Source organism: Athene noctua, chromosome 9 (assembly GCF_965140245.1).
Source record: "Athene noctua chromosome 9, bAthNoc1.hap1.1, whole genome shotgun sequence".
Lineage (NCBI taxonomy): Eukaryota > Metazoa > Chordata > Aves > Strigiformes > Strigidae > Athene > Athene noctua.
Genome location: NC_134045.1, coordinates 27631405 through 27652020, shown reverse-complemented (window position 1 = coordinate 27652020; position 20616 = coordinate 27631405). Strand labels below are relative to the sequence as shown.

The following is a 20616-nucleotide window of genomic DNA, read 5'->3' as shown; positions in this document are numbered from 1 at the left end:
GAAAGGGAAATGGGGAGAAAGGAGCTGGCTGATGATGTGTGGTGAGAGCTATACCACATCTCTATGCTATCTCCCTATAAAAGCTAACAGATTACATCTCCGTGGGGCAATGCAAAGCATATCAGGGCCTCACCTATGAACTGTGTTCACAGACACTATGGTAACACAAATAAATCATAGCAGTGTGTTCTACTTCAGGTGCAAACAGCTGCAGTAGAAGCCATAAGCATAGGATGAAATTACCTGGCCCCTGTTATTCAAGAAGCTGATTTGGAAGTCAGTTCTTTCCAACATTTGAATACAGAGTATTTTCGACACTGCACAGAGAAAGTAAGTGGATTATATCTCTGCACAACAAGGAATAAAGCAACTGAACAGTACTGCTGCTCTCTCCCCAGTCAGCTCACCATAGAAGAAAGCTCAGCTCTGTATAAGAAGAAGGTTTGCTGACCTCAATGGAAGCTCCACAAGGAGGTTGTAGCTCACATCCAAAACTTCCAGTTTCTTTGCTTCACAGGCCCAGTCTGGGACACACTGCAGTTGATTGCTGAGAAAAACAAGAGGGAAAAGCTAGACACCAGCACTCCATATGGAACATACCCTGTTTGAATGTTGCATGACATTAGTGACAGCCAAATCAAAAACAACAGGCAGAAAATTAACAACAGCATCTGAGCTAGTCAGGTGGAATTTCTCTCATGCCTAGCTGTGTAATGCAAACTGAGCTGGTGCACGATCGGCAGAAAGTGCTGATGCAAGGCTCTGATGATCAGACTTTCTGTTTATAGCACTGCCATCAGCGGAACAGGCCGCCCTACACTATCCTGCTGTTGTGCTTCGACCCAGAACTGAAGCAATTGGTGATGGGGTCCTCCTGGCGCCCTGTCAGGTCACACAACACTGCTCCAAGGGCAAAGGCAGTGAAGACAACAGCAGAAACCTCCGGCAGCTACTCTAAATGTTTGCTCCACAGATTCCCACCAGTCAGCCCAGTAAGCTGCCACAAGTCCGGTGGTCCCTTCTTGGCTTTTTTTGTTGATGACAGCCTACAGCCGAAGGACAGCCTGTCACCTAGACGGGTCACACTGCTTCAGAAGGGCTTCTGGTCTGGGACACTGATCATTCTTTAGTGCTGGGCTTCCCAGCTCTATGGTGAAGATGGAGCACCTTCCCTCAATTGCTCTCAACTCTTTCAAAAGCTTAAAAGCTCCAGAAAACTTCTGCAGAAACAGCAAAGGTGTCCAGATACTTGCTTTATATTCTGTGGTGTATAGTCACTTACTGAGAGAGTTCCAGACATGTCAGTTGACCAGGAACAGGATAAATATTGACAGCTGTCAGACCTGAGGAAGTAAAGCAAATAATTATGACTGCAGACCTTCAGAGGGAAAACAGCACAGAGAAGCAGACAGACTAGCTAGCAAGTGAGACTTGTAGTCTTGCTTTATGGATACTCAAGGTCTCTACTCAACCTTCCCAAGACAGAGTTCACATTTCATACATCTGCCATATGGCACTGCAGCTTCTCACTATCTCATTTCTCCATCTGCCACGTGGGGCACCGGAACAAGGGGGAACTGTACTTTGTGGACTCCCAAACAGATCTTACTGGAAGATGAATTCCTTAGACAGTAACTCAACACCACAACCTCCCCGTTACACAGCCTGTGCACATACACGGATGTGTGATCCCTAGGAGCTGGGCTGAGAAGACCCATCACGTGCAGTCTCACTACTGTAACACCAGCATGGGTTTTTTGTGTGGGAGAGGGAAAAAGGCGGTTTTTCTTTGTTCCTGGGGCTTGAAGGAAGAAGGCAGGTGAAGAAGGCAATGAGACGTACAGTTGTTGTTGGCATAGAGGGCACGAAGGGAGAAGCCACTCAGCGTCAACTCTTTCAGGTTATTCCGCTCGCAGTGCAGCTGCTCCAGGCTGCCCAAGGAGCTCAGATCCAGATCTGTCATCTCATTGTCCCGTAAATCCATGTAAGTCACAGATTTGTTCCCCTCCAGAGTGTCAGCTGCTGCTCTCTTCAGGTTGTTCAGCCTAAACACTCAGATAAGAGTTACAAAGTCAGAAAATAGGACACTGAACACTGGACATCAGTATGAAGAGAAAAGAAAGGAGAGGAAAGGAAGAGTTCTGGTGAGGGCTAACATGCATGCGGAGCAATGGTGGATTTCAGGCAGTGAATACAAAGAAAAACATTTCCTTTGTCTGCACTGCTATGTGAAACCATTTTACCCATTCCCCAATGTTTAAGAGATTCTGAAGACCAGCCTAGAAATAAGAAGCCAGGCCAAGGGACAGCTACTTAGCACTGACACAGGAAACTAATGCAGAGACTAGACACTAGACTGCACTGCCACAGACAAAAAGTTCTTTGTCCCTTTCTGAGAGCTCTGCAGTTGGCAGCCTGGAGAATCAGGAGCACATCTCTAGGGCAGGGGGAGGGAGGGGAGACGGCAAAAAAGGGTAGAAGAGATCAAAGAGCTACTGAAACTCACAGCATCAATACCAACAGAAGAACTAAAGGGCTGAGTCACAATCAGTGGCATCAGGCACTGCTCAGTTAACCTTGCTCCTCTAGTGAGTTCTGCACACCCTGAGAAACAGAACTCCCTAAAAGCTAAAGAATCAGTAAGAGAAAAAACTACACCTAGTTTATTGCAAAAGGTACTAAAAGTTACACAGCTCCTCTGCTGTAAGTGGAGAGTGGCAATCTGGTTTATATACGTACACAAGCTTCCCACCCTTACCTCAGGTCCACGCTTTTGATGTGACTCATACGGTTCAGCACTGCAAGGTCCAGGGTCTCCAGCAAGTTCCCTGCCAGGGCTAGTTTGTCTAAGATGACGAGTTTCTCACAAATTGATGGCAGTTCACAGAAGTTATTAAAGGAAAGCCCAAGGCAGCTGAGCTGTTGCAGACTTCCCAGTTCTTCTGGTAAGGATGTGAGGAAATTCCCATCAAGCCAGAAGGTCTGGAGACTGCAGCAATGAAAAAGAGAAAGAAAATAGTTCAGCAAAGGGTAGCTAACATTACATTTACCATTTTCAGTGAATTTCCTCATACAGCTAGCTGGTCTCAGTGTGGCTATTTTTTAAAGATACCTAACAGCTAATTTTATTCTTATACACATAAAATTACTGGAGTACTTTTATCATGCATGTAATAGGCTTGGAACTGCATGTATACAATACCAAATAGTTCCTAAATTATTTTGGAGGTCCACTTGGAGTTGTGCCAAAGACTGTAAGTTAACATAAGCAAAATACAAATCAGTATTTAGGTTGTAAATGAAAGATATTTACCTAATCACTTGGCTTTCTACAAATTAAGAACTCCTCACTTAGCACACTGGACAGTCTTTAAAAGACCTGTGACAAACTAAAAGCAAAACCAACAGCAGTAATAGGACAGACCTGTCTCATAAGAAACAATAAAAATCAACTGCACCTTCATCATTCCATCACTGGAATCTCCTATCACTACTATGGCAATTACTGAATCTATGGCACAGTTTAATCACAATCTCTACCACACTAACGCACGGGTAACATATTTTTAGATTCTAGTTGTCTTTCCAAACACTCGGAAAAAAACACGATAGCTTTCTGTTTTAAGATGAATTGTTGTTGCAAGACAAAAAGTTTGCGTGACTCTGGAAACTCCAAGCCCCAAAATACAATTCCCTCATTATGATTATGTTCCAACTAAGAACTTTCTGAACAGTGTTTAGTGGTGCTAGAAATGTAATCTGGGGCCATAAAAAGTTCTTATGAATAAGGGCTCAAGGGGTCATAAAGATGACTAGACCCATAACCAAGTTGTAAACCTCTGAAAACTATAAGCCTGCAGAGAGCTTTTTCCTCACAGTTTGTATATGGCTGAAAGGTCACTCTGGAAATCACTTGCTTACAATGTAGATGCAGACACTCCTTATTTAAAGAGATAATCTGGGTGAAGAGCAGGCCACAATGAACCAATAGCTCAGTACCAATGTTTATCTAAACAAATACAATAATACTCTTGCAATTAAATTTACCTAAGCTTAAGCTTTTATGCATTCTGGGTAGCTACCAGGAAAAATGGAGGTTTTTACTCCAGCAAATACTTTAAGACAAAACTTTCATTGTCCAAGTATTTCTATGTTAAAATCCTCCTTCTAACACAAAAAGCACCCAACTCTGTAGAAAGCTATCAAAATATACTAGTGCTGACAAAAATCACTAGACCTCTGTGAGAAGTTACTACAGAAAAGTTTTATACAACAAATAAAACCTTCAACAGAAACTGTATCATACACTTCTGCAGCTGCAGAACAATGCACTTATTTGAAAATTAACTTCTTTGAGAAACAGTACAATTGTCTTCAGACAATGCTTTTTCCGCAATTTGTTTCCTCATCTTTTCTACATCAGCAGCTGTAATGTTTTAATAGTAGTGATTAAGGAATTGCACCTGAGACTGTCTTTGGTCCTATAATATACCCTTATACCTTAAAGTTGTATACAGTTAAGAAATCTACAATCTCTTTTGTGTAAGACACTTACGATACTGCAGCAATACAACGGGCATGCTCTTGTTCACATAAATAAGGTCCAAAGGCTAGGTCTCAGAATTTGAGAGGCATGTATATTTTTCCCTAGCTCTACAAAGCCTAGCTGATCTCCATGGATGTTTCACTGTACTAATCTGTGGCTTCTGGAAATGCCCCAACAGCATGATCTTTAGAAACTCTTAGGTGTTTTTATGTAAACATAATATTTATGTTTAACCAATAAGGCATCACACCATAATAGTAGTTTAAAAATAAGTTTAGAAGAGAATGTAGGAAGGAAATAACAAGAAAGAAGACAAGGGAATGCAAGATGGCAGCCAATGCAAAAAGAACAGGATACATTCAAATTTACATAAAAATGTGACATAAAGCTGCAAGAAATCATACAAGTCACCCCAAAGTAAAAAAAAACCACCAACCAAAAAAACAACCCCCCAAAACACACATCCCACAAATATAAAAAGCTTTAAGTTTACTAAACTTTAAATGAGAGTATGTTCATACGCTTAGAAGCCTTCACGTTGACTCTAGTTCAGCAAGGTGGCACCTGTGACTCAAGTGTCTTCCTAGACCACGACCACTCCAAAACAGGCAAAATCCATTAGTCTCCTCTATCAGAACACTGATAGCTAGTAGAATAGGCAGGAAGGCACAAATGATGGGTGATAACTTGCTACGTATCAGTGACTTGAAATGGCAACTGTATAAACACGCTGTGATATCTTTATTTTCAAGGAAAAACAAACCCTGTTGGACATCTTGGTTCTCGACCTTCCGCCAGAGTCAAATCCCTCCTTCAGTCTTCACGGCAGAACAAGGGGCCCCAGCACACTCACACCTTCACATCCACTGAGCTCAGCTGAAGCACCATGGGTGTTTGTGACCACAGGTAGAAAGAATATACTTACTTCAACAGTTTGCCAATCTGTTTTGGCAAGTAATGAAGTCCATTACAGGAAATATTAAGCTCTGTCAGAGTAGAGATCTCGCACAGTGATACAGGAAACTCTCCCAGTCTGTTATGAGACAGGTTCAGGCTCTTCAACTGAGAAAACCTATTGGCAAGAATACTAGTTACTTCACAAACCTCCACAGTCTCAAACCAAAACCATACAAAACCAGTCATAAAGAATTTTTAAGGCTTTGTACACTGACAATACAGTTAGCTATTTCATTATGGGAGTTTCTGCACAAATTTGGTTTTAAGTCACTGATACTTGGTATCTCGGTGGTAATGCTGAAAGTGATCAAATACTGTGGTTTTACTGCAGAAATGACCTTCTACCCTGACTCCTGATGACTCCTAGTGACCGTTGCTAAGATTAAGACGACTAAAAATACTCAGATCAAAAAAATTACCTTCAAAGAATTATTTAGAGTAACCATCTACAGTTATGCAGCTTGGGAAAACAGGAGCTGAAAACATTCACTGGAAGTGTTCCGAGGGTAAGACAGAGGAGGGGAATACCCCATCGAGCTAGGTACAAGCAGAAGGCCTAGCAGAGCTGTCAAAGGGACAAACAGGAAAGCGCAGATTTCACACTGGGAGGCCCCAGGACCCACACCCAGAGGTTCCCGGAAGGATCTCCGGTCTGAGGTGCCGCTATGCGAGCGCCCACGCAGCCCGCGCCGCCGTGGCCCCACTGCGCTGAGCGGATGGCTGGTCCTTCAGCTCCCGCCACCGCTGGGCTGGCTCCGAACAGAGAGAGGAAACTGAGCCTGGGCTGGGGTAACATGCAAGAGGTTCTTCTCAAAGACTTCCTACCTCTTTCTAGAGGAAACAAACATATTTTTCCCCGAGTAATAACCTCCTCATCCCAAACTGGAACCATCAGAAATTAATTCAGTGAGGAAATTAATATCATACTTCTATGAGACAGTTGTGAATCTAACGTAATGTACCAGAGAAGTACTTCTTGGAAACACATAGTTCATTTATCTGCTCCACCTACCATACTTTTTGGTAGGCAACGGTGAGTAGCTCTTACGCTGAAGAAAAGTTTTTAATAGAGGTAACAAACTGAAGGTTAATTAGCTTAAGGGAAAATATTGCTTCTAGCTTGAGATGTCTTGAAGTACGAGACTGAAAGGTTTTGAAATTTTTTCTTCTTTATAATGACTCCTTTTACAGATTCAGAACACTTGGAATGATCTGTGTAGGAACTATGCATTATATTTCTCCATTTTGCTTTATAGTATTTGGAGGGGGGGCGGGTTTTTTTTGAAGAGGGAGTGTATCTGAAACCTGGACATGGGTTATTCACTTTGAGAAAGCACCATGTCATATAAATAAGGGCACAGGCATTTTATATTTGCTGCAGCCAGACTCTCTCATAATGCAAGCGAAAGCCAAAGAAAAAGATGCTGCACTGGTAACAGCTTTCCTAAAGAGAACATGATGTATGATGCAAAGATCTAACAATGACACAAAAATCAGAAACTTGCACACAGAACTTCACAACAATAATGGAAAAGAAACAATGAGGATAAATCTACAGATCTGAACTTTCTCATTAACTGGTTCAACTTTAAGAGGTTTAGGACAGATCACAGTTCTCAGGTTTTGGAATTAGGAAACGCTTTAATGAAACTGCTTTCTTTGGAGATCTACAACGGCTTTTACTGTGGCACCTGTCCTTAACACCAAGCAGCTCTTCCTCTGTCACTAGCAGGGTGGTGAGAACCTGCCCAGGAGGCACGCCATTAAATGCAACAGCATAACCAATTTTTAGGATTCATCCCTCTGCAACAATGTCAAAGTAAACACAAAGGGGGCATTAAAGTTTCCAAAAGCTGTAGGGACATAGCCTGGCCTGAGCCTCCTCAAGCACACTGTCACATTCAACAACATGGACAATACTCAAAAGCCTTCTGAGCTCCCCTTCTGTTCCTTCTCCTTCGCCCCAACACTCTCAAATGGTAGGGATGTAGGAATGGAATGCAAACCCAGCTTTCATCCACGCTGTATACAGGAACCATGTATTACAGAGAATAATGATCCTGAAATCACTACGGCTCCCCAAGTTTTGGTCTGTGCTCTCACAGGGCATGTTGAGATTATGCAGAGAGGTATGGAAACATAGCAGCAAATCCTCAATGGGATGCCCATTCTCTGTTCAGCAGCGCAAACTGGTGGTGGCTTGAAATATTCCCAATATGCTGCTCTTCCACCAAAGCATCCCAGTACAACTCTGTATCAACTAGCCAGAACAGTGGTAACAGACGTGTGTATGTACACACATGTGTGCACACACACTTACCAACAAGGATCAGACTTCATAAAGTTTTCCAGAAAAGGGAGATACTTGAAAGACAGTACATTACATAAAAAATAAGCTAGGAGACTTAACAAAACAGGTGGGCTTATTTAATTCTCTTTGCTTAACATTTCCCTTTTAGTTAACTATTTTTGTCCCATTATTATAGTTATAGCTAATTAGACTCCTACAGCTTCAAAGATTTCCTCAGAGTAAGAGATCTGATCATTGCAAAAAACTCTGCTGTTCCAAACTCTCAACTCTAGGCACTGGTAACACCTACTGCAAGTGAGCAAGTTTCTTCATTTGGGGCTGTGACCTGATAAACATCTTAAAAACCTCAGAAAGAAAATCTTTTCAAAAGGCAATGAGCAGCCTTATGTGGGCTACCTAATGCTACCTGTTTATTCAAGACTGTGTGAAGTGAGGGCTTCTTTTATGGCTTTTGTTTGTTTGAGGATTTCAGCTTCATCAGACATAGTCACTGCCAGGAAAAGAGTCGAGTTTCTGATATGTCAGATCTCTTGTTGACTACATGCAAGGCCAAAAGAAATTTCAAGCCCCTTTGCTGATCCTGTGAACCAAGGATACCGCATTTTAGAAAATAAAGTTCTGATACGGTTTTCAACATCATACAATGTATTTGAAGAGAGAAATAGAAAGCAAAATCTTGAATTATTTTAAGCAGCTATTCCAATAACAGAATCAATGACAATTTAGCAGTTCAAAAACACTTAAACAAGTTTGGAATTAAAACCAGACTAGACTGGCTCTCAATGGAACTGCAAAGAATTCCCAGAGGTGAGCCATTTTTTTTCCCGTAATACCCTCATGGATACCTAGGTATCTCATTACTCTGAAGGAAGAAAAATGAAATAACCTGGTAATAGGCCCCCAGAAATCAATAAAACAAAAACACAACAAAAAACCTCAAACCAAAACAAAAAACTACAGCTTTACAAAGTTTCTTCAAATACATTTTTCCTGAGGCCCAATGTGTTCCAAACACAGAGCTATTTGACAGTATTACGACAGGCTTCCTAATGCCTTTCAAAATTCATAGAGCAACTCCTTGAATTCTTTTCAGCTAGCACAGATATCAACAAACTAATCTTCCTTTAGATTTTTATGGTTTTCAGGAATTAATTTTAAAATATTTTGTAAGCCTCCTTCACTTACCTAAGATGACTACATCATGTTTCCATACCATCACACAACTGCTACTCTCTTAAAAGCAGATCATTACAAGTTGCCAAAGCAAGGCTGAAGTCTCACAGGCCCTCTGCCAATTCCAAATGCACATTAAGAACTTTCCAAAACAGGCTTTTTCAGATCTGCACTTCTTCCTACAAACACTTACCCACAACAGCAGCATTATGCTTTCCCTCACCTTTTATTTTATACCCCAAAACGTTCTCTGTTCAGCAAGCAGCCTTATATTACTCTTGCACCTTATCCACACAAATGGCGTATTGCTCCACAATGCTCAGACCAAACTTAGCACAAAGAATCTATGGAAGGGAATTCATAAATAGTGTAAATTGCTGGAAGCTTGTGCCTGCCTGCACTGTTCAGTTCTGCTTCCCAGCCCCCTCATCTGCTAGAGCTTTCTAAAGATCAATCTTTTTACCATCCCCACGAGAATGGGCAATACACTCTCCCTCCTCTTCATCCCTGGATGCACATGTCAAGAACTCCAAATGTAGAAGAAAAAAAATTCTTTGCAGACCTGCAAAGAGAGTCAAGACTCCCTGCTCCACTTGATCTCATAAAATTGTGTCGTAGGTTGAGGTAGATAATGTCTTGACTGTAGAAGAGGTGCTCAGGTACTTCCTCAAGGCTGTAGCATGAAAGATCAACCATGCCAAGTCTCATAGACACAACCTGAAAAGAAGGAGGAAGAGCTGCAGCTGTGCAACAATTTTTCTCTGGAAGTCTAACAAAAGGCCAAAGAATACAAGTAGTAAACAATTTGCAAGAACATGGGAGAAGCCCCTTGTACCCACCTGGTAGAGTCCATTCAGGAAACTGAGTTCACAGAGTGCGAACTGATGCCATCTGCTGCTATTGTTTCTGCAAGGCCCCTGACAAGGATGTGTACCTAGATACCAGCTGGGACACACAGAAAGCCCTGCTCTGCATGTGCAGTGGGCACTGCCTAAAAGCTAGGCTGTGAGATAGACAACCTAGTGAGAAAATCATACCTTTGACTGAAGAAACTGCTGAGAAAGCATAAATTCTGAGTACCTTCCAAAGACATAAGCAGCAACAGGAAGGAGCTGGCTTTCCAGTTCAGTCCTTTAAGGTTTACAGGACCTCTGCTTGGTCTAGCTACTTCTTCTGACTTTCTTTTGCTAGCTTGTTCAGGGTATAATATTGGAAACATAACCTGTTATGACGAAAAGGCTTCATAAACTATGGTTTTGCAACATTTCATAAAGTCTTTGCAAACACCAGGTCTCCTTTCATTAAGTATGCTTTGTTTCAAGGTCTTCGGTGCTTCATTCCAATCTTATGATCTGCTTTATCCTGAACTCATTTAACATTTCACAATATTATATATATATATATATGAAGTAAAAATGGCTCACCATTAAGCTATTGCCCTCTAATTGTACCTTAATGTGGGATAAGGATGCAGCTCTGAACAAACTACACTTCCCTTGCTGACCTATGATCTCTGTGCTAACTCAAACTACCAGGGTAGCCCCATGCCAGTCCAGGCCACAGTTCAGGCAGATTCAAGTGTGGCAGCAGGTGTGGTTTATAGATTTCTATGGCTGGAAAGTCAGCGAGTCCCTGGGGTTCTCTCTAGTGACCTGTGATTAGTTACTCTCAATAGGTGCCGCAGGGGTGAAAAAAATGCAGAGCTACTACTCAACACTGTTGGACCGGCAGAGAGAGAAGACTGAAAGAAAACCTCTATAATCCTGAGCATGTAGGAAATGAAGAAAGCTGGAACGTGTCCTGGGTACCTTCTCCAGCATCCCAGCTTCATCTCTGCCTGCATACCAAGCCTTCACCAGAAAACCCTTCTTACCCCTGAACCCACCACCCGAACCACTGCAGCCTCCAGGGCCTCACCGTGGATGCCTGTCGGTGCCACCGCTGGTACTCTGCCAGCGTTTCAAAGGAAACATGGTATGTTTGGGCTTGGGCTCCAGCAGATGTGAAAGCAAGCGTGTACTGCCGACGTTTCATCTCTTCCACCTGCAAAGGGAGAATTGAAAACAAAGTCTGCCTAAACTCCATCAATTACAATGGATATGAACTCTAGGGTGAGGTATTACTGACCACTTGTAACAACACATTTTGCTGAAAACACAGTTGTGAAGTTACTGAGAGAAACACAGAAGCAGATCCTTCTTAACACCTTTCTGCTAAAGTAGATCCGAGAAGTAATGCTCTCCAGAATGCTCACTCACAGTACTGGCTACTAACGTGAAAGCAGAACTAGTGTCTCTTTGTCTCTTAGAGTCTCTTAAGACTACTACCTAGGCAAACCAAGTAGCTCTCTGCACATGTTAATGCAGTAAATTGTGACAAAAGCCTAGATTAACCTCTTGTGGATAATACCCATCATTATAATCCCTCTTCCTTCATAAGCCACAGGAAACTAACCAAAAAAAGTCCTACCTTCCCTCCAACGAGAGGCAAGATGTGCATCTTCCCTGCATGGCTGTCCTTCACAGAGGACACAATGAGGCACGTCCCACAGAGAATGACCAAGCGCTCTGCCCACTTGTGCAGCTGGGTCTTCCCTTTGCGTACGTTATAGACTCCAGAGAGCAGGATGCGATCGAGCTGTTCCACCTGACATGGCTTTTCTGAAGAAAAAGGGGGCATTAGCATTTACTTTACATTTGTTCTTAATTCTCAGCTATGAGTACAAATAGCAACACAGCTGTGACATGCAAAATTAGTTATTGCAAAGAACAAGTAAAGACAAGTCAAGCTGCACTTTAAAAAAAAATCTCACGCAGAGGACAAGCAACTTCCTCAGTGCAGCAATGTCTGACGAGCAACCATCGTACACGTACCTTTTAGCACAATATTATGTGTTTTTACTCTACAGGTAATTACAGACCTCAGCAACCTTACACACTTGCCAAACATTCTTCATTCGGATGCAATAAAAAAGCAATTTCAAACTCTCGTTGAGTCACCTTAAGTCACAGAAACCATCCAATAAAGAGCTTCTATGGGGCTTTAATGGGAGGCCTGGAAAATGAGCTACAGAAGAAAGTGCACTGCTAGCTGTGATTCTGACCAACAAAGTGGAATTCTGCTTCAGCCTTCTAATCCACATACACTTACTTTTAGGTCATCCTACCTCCTTGCCCCTTCTATTTTATTTTTTTCTTTTCCAAGATAATGACAATGTCCCAGATGTTTTCCAAGATTCTGTCCACTGTACCATCTTACTAGTTAGGAAAAATTTCCAAATAGTCACTTAATTGAATACTTTAAAGAAAAGGAATAAGCCTGACCTGATGGACCTATGAGTTTCAAGTATTAAGAATCTCCTCATGTTAAATTTATATTTCATTTTATCCTAACAACATCCTGGCCATAGGCCCTTTGTTTTATTTAGGAAATTATCATCTTTTTTTTAAAAAGTTATTACTGACAGGCTGCTTCTGTCTTGAACTGTCCTACAAGTGTGTTGCTATCCAAAAGCAGCATGAACCTGCAGGTATTTATATTCTCCCCTTCCTCCACCCCAAAGTCAGACAAAGGAACTGAGTAGCCAAAATATATGCCAATGACAAAAACTCAAATTAGATCCACTAAAAATATTCTCACTACTGATTATGCATGCCCCATGTCCAGGTACAAACCATACTCCAAACTTTTATTAGGAGCAAAAAGTTAATCACTGACTAAAGTTGTTATACTGTTTCTCAGTCAGAAAGCAGGATCTTCAGCTTGCCAAATTTAAACCCCTGTCATGATGTCTATACAAGGCTGAATTTAGTTGAAATATTTAGCTGTTTATTCACAACAGTGGCTTTGTTTTAGGGACATGAAGTTTGGCATAAGATGTCTTTAATGGTGAGAAACTCTTAATCATCCACAGAAAAAATTGCTTGGATTTCACCAAGCTGAAAGACCAGCCCCAGAATTGTAAGAAAACAGTATTACGGGACCAAAAGTGGTATCCTACTGACTGCCATAGCAGAATTGTTCCAAGCACCTGATATTACTAAGCAGCTACACCAACCCTCCAGTTTCCCTAGTTGCTCTGAAACTTCTGTGCCATCCATGTCCTAGTGCTAAGGAAACACCCAGGGGTAACGTTCAAGGACTTCCACTCCGAATCTCACAACTCCTCAAGCTATGTGTAAGAATGGCCTTAGCCTCTAGGGACAGGCAAGTTCCTGTCACTCTCTGCAGCTCTGAGCTTGGCCTTGAACGTCAGTCACTATCATCATGCTTAACTCCATGCTCCAATTAGCAAGCACAGGCTAATTGTGAGCACATGGAGAGCAAGGGTACAGGTCATGAACAGACAGAGCTAGCACCTCTAACAGCACCTCACAAGTTACACAAGTCCAGCTACAGCAATGCGAGGAACCAAGACAAATCCCCACCACCCTCCACAGCCATGCCTATGGCACCCAGCACAGATGAGCAGTTTGATGCCCCGGGTGGCTCCTTCCATTTGATCTGTTGTTGAAACACACAAAGACTCTATAATGTTTTGTCTCTGAACTTGCCCCATCCAGCCTGGGTCACTGGCCTTCATTCTCCAAGTGACTTCCATGGAGAGGAAGCCCTCCTTGCATTCTCCCAGCCAACCTAACACACCCTCTCCCCTCACAAAACTCTTGGGCTCCTACAAAAATCTCAACAGCCAGACTCCAGGAAGCATGCTTCCCTCTCACTGCTGTTCAGGGTGAGATTGCGATTAATCCACTTGCACTCCCAATCACCCCAACTGGGCATAAGCACTCACCATGCACCAGGGAAGGAAACAAACTCAGGGTATCACATGAGAAAGGCAGACAGAAAAATGGGAAGAGAGCAGAGAAATCCAGCAGACATCCCCAAGGAGTGAAAGAAGTATGCAGGCTGCTCTCAGAGCACACACCCCCCACACCCCCCCCCCCATGAAGAAAGGCTGAGACCTGGGGCTGTTCAGCCAGGAGAAGAGAAGGCTCCAGGGAGACCTTCTTGCAGCCTTTCAGTATATAAAAGGGGGCTTATAAGAAAGGCACAGAGAGACTTTACCAAGGCTTGTAGTGACAGGACAGGGGACAATGGAAAAGGTTAGTTTAGATTGGACATAAGGAAGGAATGGTTTATGATGAGGGTGGTGAGGCCCTGGCACAGGCTGCCCAGAGAAGCTGTGGCTGCCCCCTCCCTGGAAGGGTTCAAGGCCAGGTTGGACGGGGCTTTGGGCAACCTGGGCTGGTGGAAGGTGCCCCCATGGCAGGAGGGTGGGACTGGCTGGGCTTTAAGGTCCCTTCCAACCCAAAGCAGTCTGTGACTCTATGATTCTAACTAATGTTTCTCTGACTAAAATGCATGACTTCATCCTTTAAGTTCTCAGCTGCAGGCTTAGCAAAATTATCACATAATCCTCCACAGTATTCCCTCTAATTCCTCCTCTCCCCTTAAGAACCACTTTGTCAGCATTTGCTTTTACTTTCTTAAAGCAGGTCTCCTGAACACCCTCCAATCCTTAAACTTCTTCCTTCGCAGCTTCCTTCTAAGCAGGACTATCCTCCTGTGATGACTGACCTACTAAATTCTATTTTCTACCTACTTGTTTTCATGAAGTTGAGTCACTGTTCCCAAATCTTCAGCAGTTCCTGCTTGACATACCCAAATCGAATTGCTAATTTTTTCCTCATAAGTTCTTTACACTTGATGCCTCTCTGTCCAGCTGAGGTAACCTCTGACTCCCTAACTCCTTGCCCTCTAAATGCAGACTGTACGTGTGTCACACTTCTGCAGGGAAATGCACGGGGTTTCTAATGGCAGCCTGCACTACTGTTAACCAGATGGCACTTCCACTCTCTATTTTCAGAGGCCGTGGGGGTATTCGACCAGGACCTCCCTCGCCCATATCCACACACCTTTCAGAAATACAATCTTCAGGTCTGTCTAGACTGAACCACAATATGCTTCTGATCCCATAAGGAACTCTAAGGTGTTTGTTGTAACACTGCAAACTAAAGACAACAGAGCAATCTCATGTCTTCCCGTGGAGCTGCCTCTTCTCAAGCCACAGGCAGGATCAAGAGAACTATAGAACTGCTGGTTTTTTCTATTAATCTTAAAAACCCATTATTTTAAGAAATGCTTATTGGTACTTTGGGTGTTTGACATAGCAATCTATAAACCTGGTAGGTCAATGACTTGGGCTTCAGCTGATTTCCACCTCATAGTTAAAGCTACAAGCACAGTGTGCACACACACAATTTCTTACCACTGTAAAATCGAATCATACAGCTAAGATCAGAGTTTGCTGCCTCTTCCTGCATTCTGACAGGATCATCAAAACCCAGCCCAGCCAAGTAGTCATACACAATCTGAAGGGGTTTTTCTGTGGGCTCCAGCCTCCTGTCAAAACACACAAGAAAGTAGTTTGAGAATGCAAAAAAGATTAAACAAGTCTCATTGCAAGTAAAGCATAAGGATAATCGACACACTAGTTGTTCTGCACCTCTGACAAGGTTGGCAAGCACGTGTCCTTGGGGTCTGTGCTTCCTGCTTGCCAAGTAACACTGAGGAACTGTAGCACTTGAGTTACATTGCAGAGGGAAACAGACACAAAAAGCAATAGGCATAAACCATACAATCCACGGTGATAATTTCCATTCCATGATTTAAGGAGCACCAGGAGGAAACAACGATGAGAAACAAAACTAGAAATACCACACAAAAAGCAGATGCCAAAGAAGTTAAAAAACCTGTTACAAAAAAATCTCCTGTTACACTGACCAGAGTTTAATCTCTGCGGCAAGTACAGCATTAAATCATAGAAAACAGTAATGCAGGTATTTATGACTTCAAATATATACTTTTTCCATGCATTTGCATTAGTAAAATGGAAATCAGATTTCTAAATTTATTTTTTTAAAAAAAAAAAATCACTGACTCGCTGTGGTTGGAACAAGCCTCTGGAGTGATCATCTAGTCCAACCCCCCTCTTCAGCAGGACCACCTACATCATCTTCATCCTTTTCCATCAGGTATTTATAAGCGCTGAAGGATTCCACCGAGCCTTCTCCAGGCTGCAGTCCCAGCTCTCTCAGCTGAAAGATGCTCCAGTCCGTTAACCATGTCAGTGGTTCTCTGCGGGACTTATTCCAGCAAGTCTGTGTCTCTCTCGTTCCCCGAGCACCAGACGCTGCAGGTGCAGCCTCTGCAGTGCCAGCAGAGGGGAAGGATCCCCCCGACCTGCTCAACACTCCTCCCAGGGCAGCCCGGGTTGCTGCTGGCCTTCCTCACGGCAGGGCACGGCGCTGGCTCCTGCTCAGCCTGGTGCTCACGGGATGCCCCCCCGGCCCTTCCCCACAAAGCTGCTTTCCAGCTGCCAGCCCCCGGTGTGTACTAATGCCTGGGCTCTTCCTCCCCCGGCCCGAGACCTGCCTTTTCACTTGGCTGAACTCCACCAGGCTCCTGCCCGCCTGTTCAGGTTTAGTTGTTTAGCTCTAATAGCATCAAATTTTAATCTCAAGACCACATGGAAGCCACCTGGTACCATTTCTTGTGTCTTAGAAACAAAATCCAACTTGACTTAGTATCACAAAGAATGTAACTTCCCTCTGTAATTGTGGTGACTTCACTCCTGATGATGCCATCCACTTTATAGCATCAGTGAGATGGGAAGTCTTTTGTAATAGTTTGGAGAGCCTATAAGCAAGGACCAGACTCCATGCTTTCCAAGATAAGATGGAAAATAGCTTCCAAAAAAAAACCCCAAAAAAGGAAAGCAGCAGTCGAGAATGGAAATTCAAACAGTGCTGATTACCTGGTACCACCACCAATCACTAACACTGCTTATCACCTTGGAACTCCAGGAAAAAGATCCTAGCCCAGCTAAGATACAGCAAGCTCTTTCTACAGTCAGCATCCATGAAACCCTTTTTCCTCCCCTGCTTTGTGAGATGGACATGGGACAAGAGATTGGTTCAAAAGAGTGTAACGCCATCAACGCTGCTCTCTTTGCAGGGATTTTTGCAAAATGCAGGCTCTCAGTCTTTTATAGGACCTCTTCTTGAGATCTAGAAGCTTAGAGTCTTAGAGCCAAGCAGTTGTACAAAGATGTAACTGAGGTTTATGATATCAATTTTTTTTTTTTGCTACAGAAACAGACAGCAGTGAACATGACACCAAACTTTCAAAAGAGCTTTCTGAGATAATCTTGGAAACCCATGTATCTGTCTCCTGTAATGGGTGAGCTACTAGAAACTGGAATAAATAGTAGATTGCACCAAACGATGCTGACTTCCAGTATGGTAAACCCTGATGTATTTATACCCTTCAGCACAGAATCCAACAAGAATATGAAAGATTTGACTGGATCTCCAAATACCCTGCCTAAGTTTCCTTTGACTACCCCTAGATTCCAATTCTTCTGCTATTAAAGCCTTATGCTTGCCAGAAAACAGCTTTTCCAGCATGTGACCCTAGCTCAGGAACCATAAATGCTTGAGTGGCACTCACAAAAAGAACAAGCAGTCTGCATATAGATTTCCTAGGAAAAAAACCCCAAACACACAAACATTACGATTTGGTGTCTGAATAGACTGAGGATTTTGCAAGTGCAGACTGAACAATAAATATACTTGCACATCAATTCAGGAAGAACCTTAATACAGTAAAGGAATAAGCACTTTTCATATGACACAATTTAAATCACAGTTCTACAGGTTGCTCAGTACTCTCTGAGGTACAGTACTGTGGCTTATCCTTCTGAAAAAGATCTATTCTCCCATACCTGCTCCTTCTGGAGATGAGTTCTGATTTTTTCATTATTTGTACCCTTCTCATTCACTTCAGCAAGAATTAATACTAGAGGGTTTCAAAATGCTAATGTGAAACCCCCTTAATTTTCTTTCTTGTCAACATAAATCAAACTGATATGCTTCTTGAAGATACCAAACAATGCCTTCAGTTTTGTTTTTTTTTTTTTTCTAGAAAAACCATGTACAACAAGGAAAATTAGCAGGAATATCTATTCAAGCCTAATCCCCTAACAAATGTATCTCTCTTGCCATAGTACCATTTCTATCTGAAAACAAACCTGAAGAGTAGTCTGTACTATTGCATCATCTAGGTTTGCTTGCTGCTGGCAGCAACCAAGAAGTTAAGCCTTCTGAATTCTCCCAAATTGCCTGCAAAACGCCACAAGTTGTTCAAAGTTCACTACTCAGCAAAAGTTCTGAGTTTACAGAAGAATCCACACCTAAGAAGTCCCACAGATTGCGGACTGAGCTTTCTGCAGATGAAGCAGGTCTCAGTGTTGCACATTTCAAGCGTGAGGACCCGGTGGGAGGGTGTTTGACTCCCTCCCGCAGCTGAGCTGTGCCACGGGCACTGCTCTGTGGCCCAGGAGGCCGCAGCGCAGAGCGCCAGCCTCCAGCCACGGACACAGGTCCAGCACTGGGGGGTGCAAATCAGGCACTGAACAATCCCGCTCATTACTTATGGACCACATTCAAACCAGAAAAGGGGGCGATTCACCAAACACCTCTGGGGACGTTCTGGAGACCTGACTGAACGGATCACGGGTCCAAGGTCTTGTCAAGAGCCATGTGAATCACTAACCAGCCCCGGGATAGGCCAGGAAAGGAAAAACAAAAACCGTATCTGGAACAGCAGTTGCTATAGGAAATTTCTTGACTAACACGATCTAGGCTGACAGGTACCAGAGACAACAGTTAAAGCTTGAGGTAGAAAAATCCGCTCTCCCTCCAAGAGAAAGCAATGTGGTGTGAAACCCCACCTGGCACGTGATCACATCAGAAATGTAAAGATTCATCTCGCACCCAGTGCACACGCACGGAACGCCAGCACACGCGGATGAACAGCCTGGTGTCACAGCAGCTGCTGTGGGACACAAACAGCCCGTTATATCCCCATCAGTATCACGTATCAGGTACTGGACACTTCCACCAGTCAGAGGAGCAGCTCCGTTAAGTGAAGCTGCAAAGGGTAAGGAAACAGAAAAGCCAACAAAAGGTACAGTTTTGTTCCACAACTCTTGCTGTGACTGTAGCTGTTCTTCATAAGCAACAGTCAGGTTTTCAAAACTTTGTAGTTTAAAATTTTGTTGTGAGGGGCATCTAAACCAAAGAAGGTACTTGTGCCATTTTTGTTTAACCCTCCCCTTTGCAGGAAGGTGCAATTTCTGAACACGAGAGGATGCCAACATAAGGAACGATTCTAGCTAGAACCCCAAAGATCCTTGAGGCACACTGCGGAGAAGAAAAAGTTCTGACAGAAACTGACTCCCCTCTGCAAAGACTGGAAAGGGAAACACAGAATGATGATCACAAGGACACCACTGAATATTTAAAGTGAATATACAAAAAAGGTTTCTGTTATTCTTCCATTTACCATTCTGCTTTCAGTCTTCTGAGACAGGTGCCAGATCAACCTCTGCCACACTCAGCTCCTGAAAGTCACCTACTGATATCAAAAGGGTGAAGGATTCAGAAGTTGTTTGGCAGACAAACATACCTACAGTAAAATGCAATCAGGTGCTTAACAGAGTCATTTGTATTTATGAACACATTATTAAGTAATCACTGAACTTTGTTTAAGGAAGGAATTATCTCAAAAGGGCACGGGGATATCTTGAGCATTCTGTCAGCTTCCTGTGGACATGCAATTGGTACCCTTCAGGCCTCCTTCCTGTTACTAACACAGATATTACTGAAGCAACACTGGTAACTCCTGTTTCTCTGCTGGAAGTAGCTCAGGTGGCAAACAGGTTCTGGAAATTGCAAGGAACAGACCCATTGTAATCAAGAATGCTTCCTGAAATTTAAGACAAAGCTTGACAGAGTGCTGGACACACCAAGAGGCAACAAGAGTGGGAAGTAAACATTTAACATCTGGGGACTTGCTTCCAGAACACTGGTAGCAGGACCAATTTGCTAATCTAGTGCAAAGCCTGTGACAAATCAAAGACAGGCACCGCTACCTAGCATGAGAAGAGAGACAGATAGTGAAAAGAATTCAAACACAAAGGTCATTTCAAAAGCTCAAAAAAGGTAAAACGCTCTTCTCTGAACACATCTACAGGCTTCCCCTCATCTTTTCATGATCTGCAGTAAAGGGTCTGTTCTTTCTAAATGCTAGAAAATCTGCTCAGTGTTAGGGTCCAAAGCAAGACAATTTCCTTATAAATTCTTCAAGCAATAAATGGGGAGATTTTCAGCTGCCTCGATGGCTATATCTGAGTGTCCATCTGTCCTCTTACAGTGTTTCTAACTAAACTATCCCTGGTTCTGATAAGCCAGACTGGGCAAGGCAAATGGGTCTAACTTTCTGCAGCAGCTGGCTTTAACACCCTGTTCTCTGCACCTCTCCCCACTAGCACTCCTTTCCCCACCCGACGAAACACCTTCCACATTTTAAGAACTTGAACACGTGTAACTTACGACTTCCATTTCACTATCAAAAAAACAGCTACTAGTCCTGTTCAGCATGTGTTGTCTCTACTGCTTAAGCTTAGCCTTCCAAGTAAGGAGACCACAGCAATTTTTCTTCCCTGAGGAGAGGCAACTTTATAAATGTATCTTAAGCCCAGAAGAATCAATGTAAAATCTAG

General features: G+C 43.0%; 1 protein-coding gene across 2 annotated transcripts in view; it reads right to left on the bottom strand.

Moving 5' to 3' along the window:
* The window catches only part of PHLPP2 (PH domain and leucine rich repeat protein phosphatase 2), a 33615-nt gene that overhangs the window by 11635 nt on the left and 1364 nt on the right, over positions 1–20616 (bottom strand). Inside the window, exons 1-10 of one of the 2 annotated variants that reach the window (XM_074913624.1) lie at positions 19398–19466; positions 15259–15392; positions 11457–11647; positions 10905–11030; positions 9550–9704; positions 5472–5618; positions 2759–2989; positions 1843–2045; positions 1283–1343; positions 452–547 (exon numbers count right to left, since the gene is read on the bottom strand). In XM_074913624.1, the coding sequence (XP_074769725.1) occupies positions 452–547; positions 1283–1343; positions 1843–2045; positions 2759–2989; positions 5472–5618; positions 9550–9704; positions 10905–11030; positions 11457–11647; positions 15259–15313 (1265 nt within the window). In that variant the 5' untranslated portion in view covers positions 15314–15392; positions 19398–19466. Of the gene's footprint in view, positions 1–451; positions 548–1282; positions 1344–1842; positions 2046–2758; positions 2990–5471; positions 5619–9549; positions 9705–10904; positions 11031–11456; positions 11648–15258; positions 15393–19397; positions 19467–20616 lie in introns of those variants that run through there. The other variant, XM_074913625.1, reaches the window with a different exon arrangement.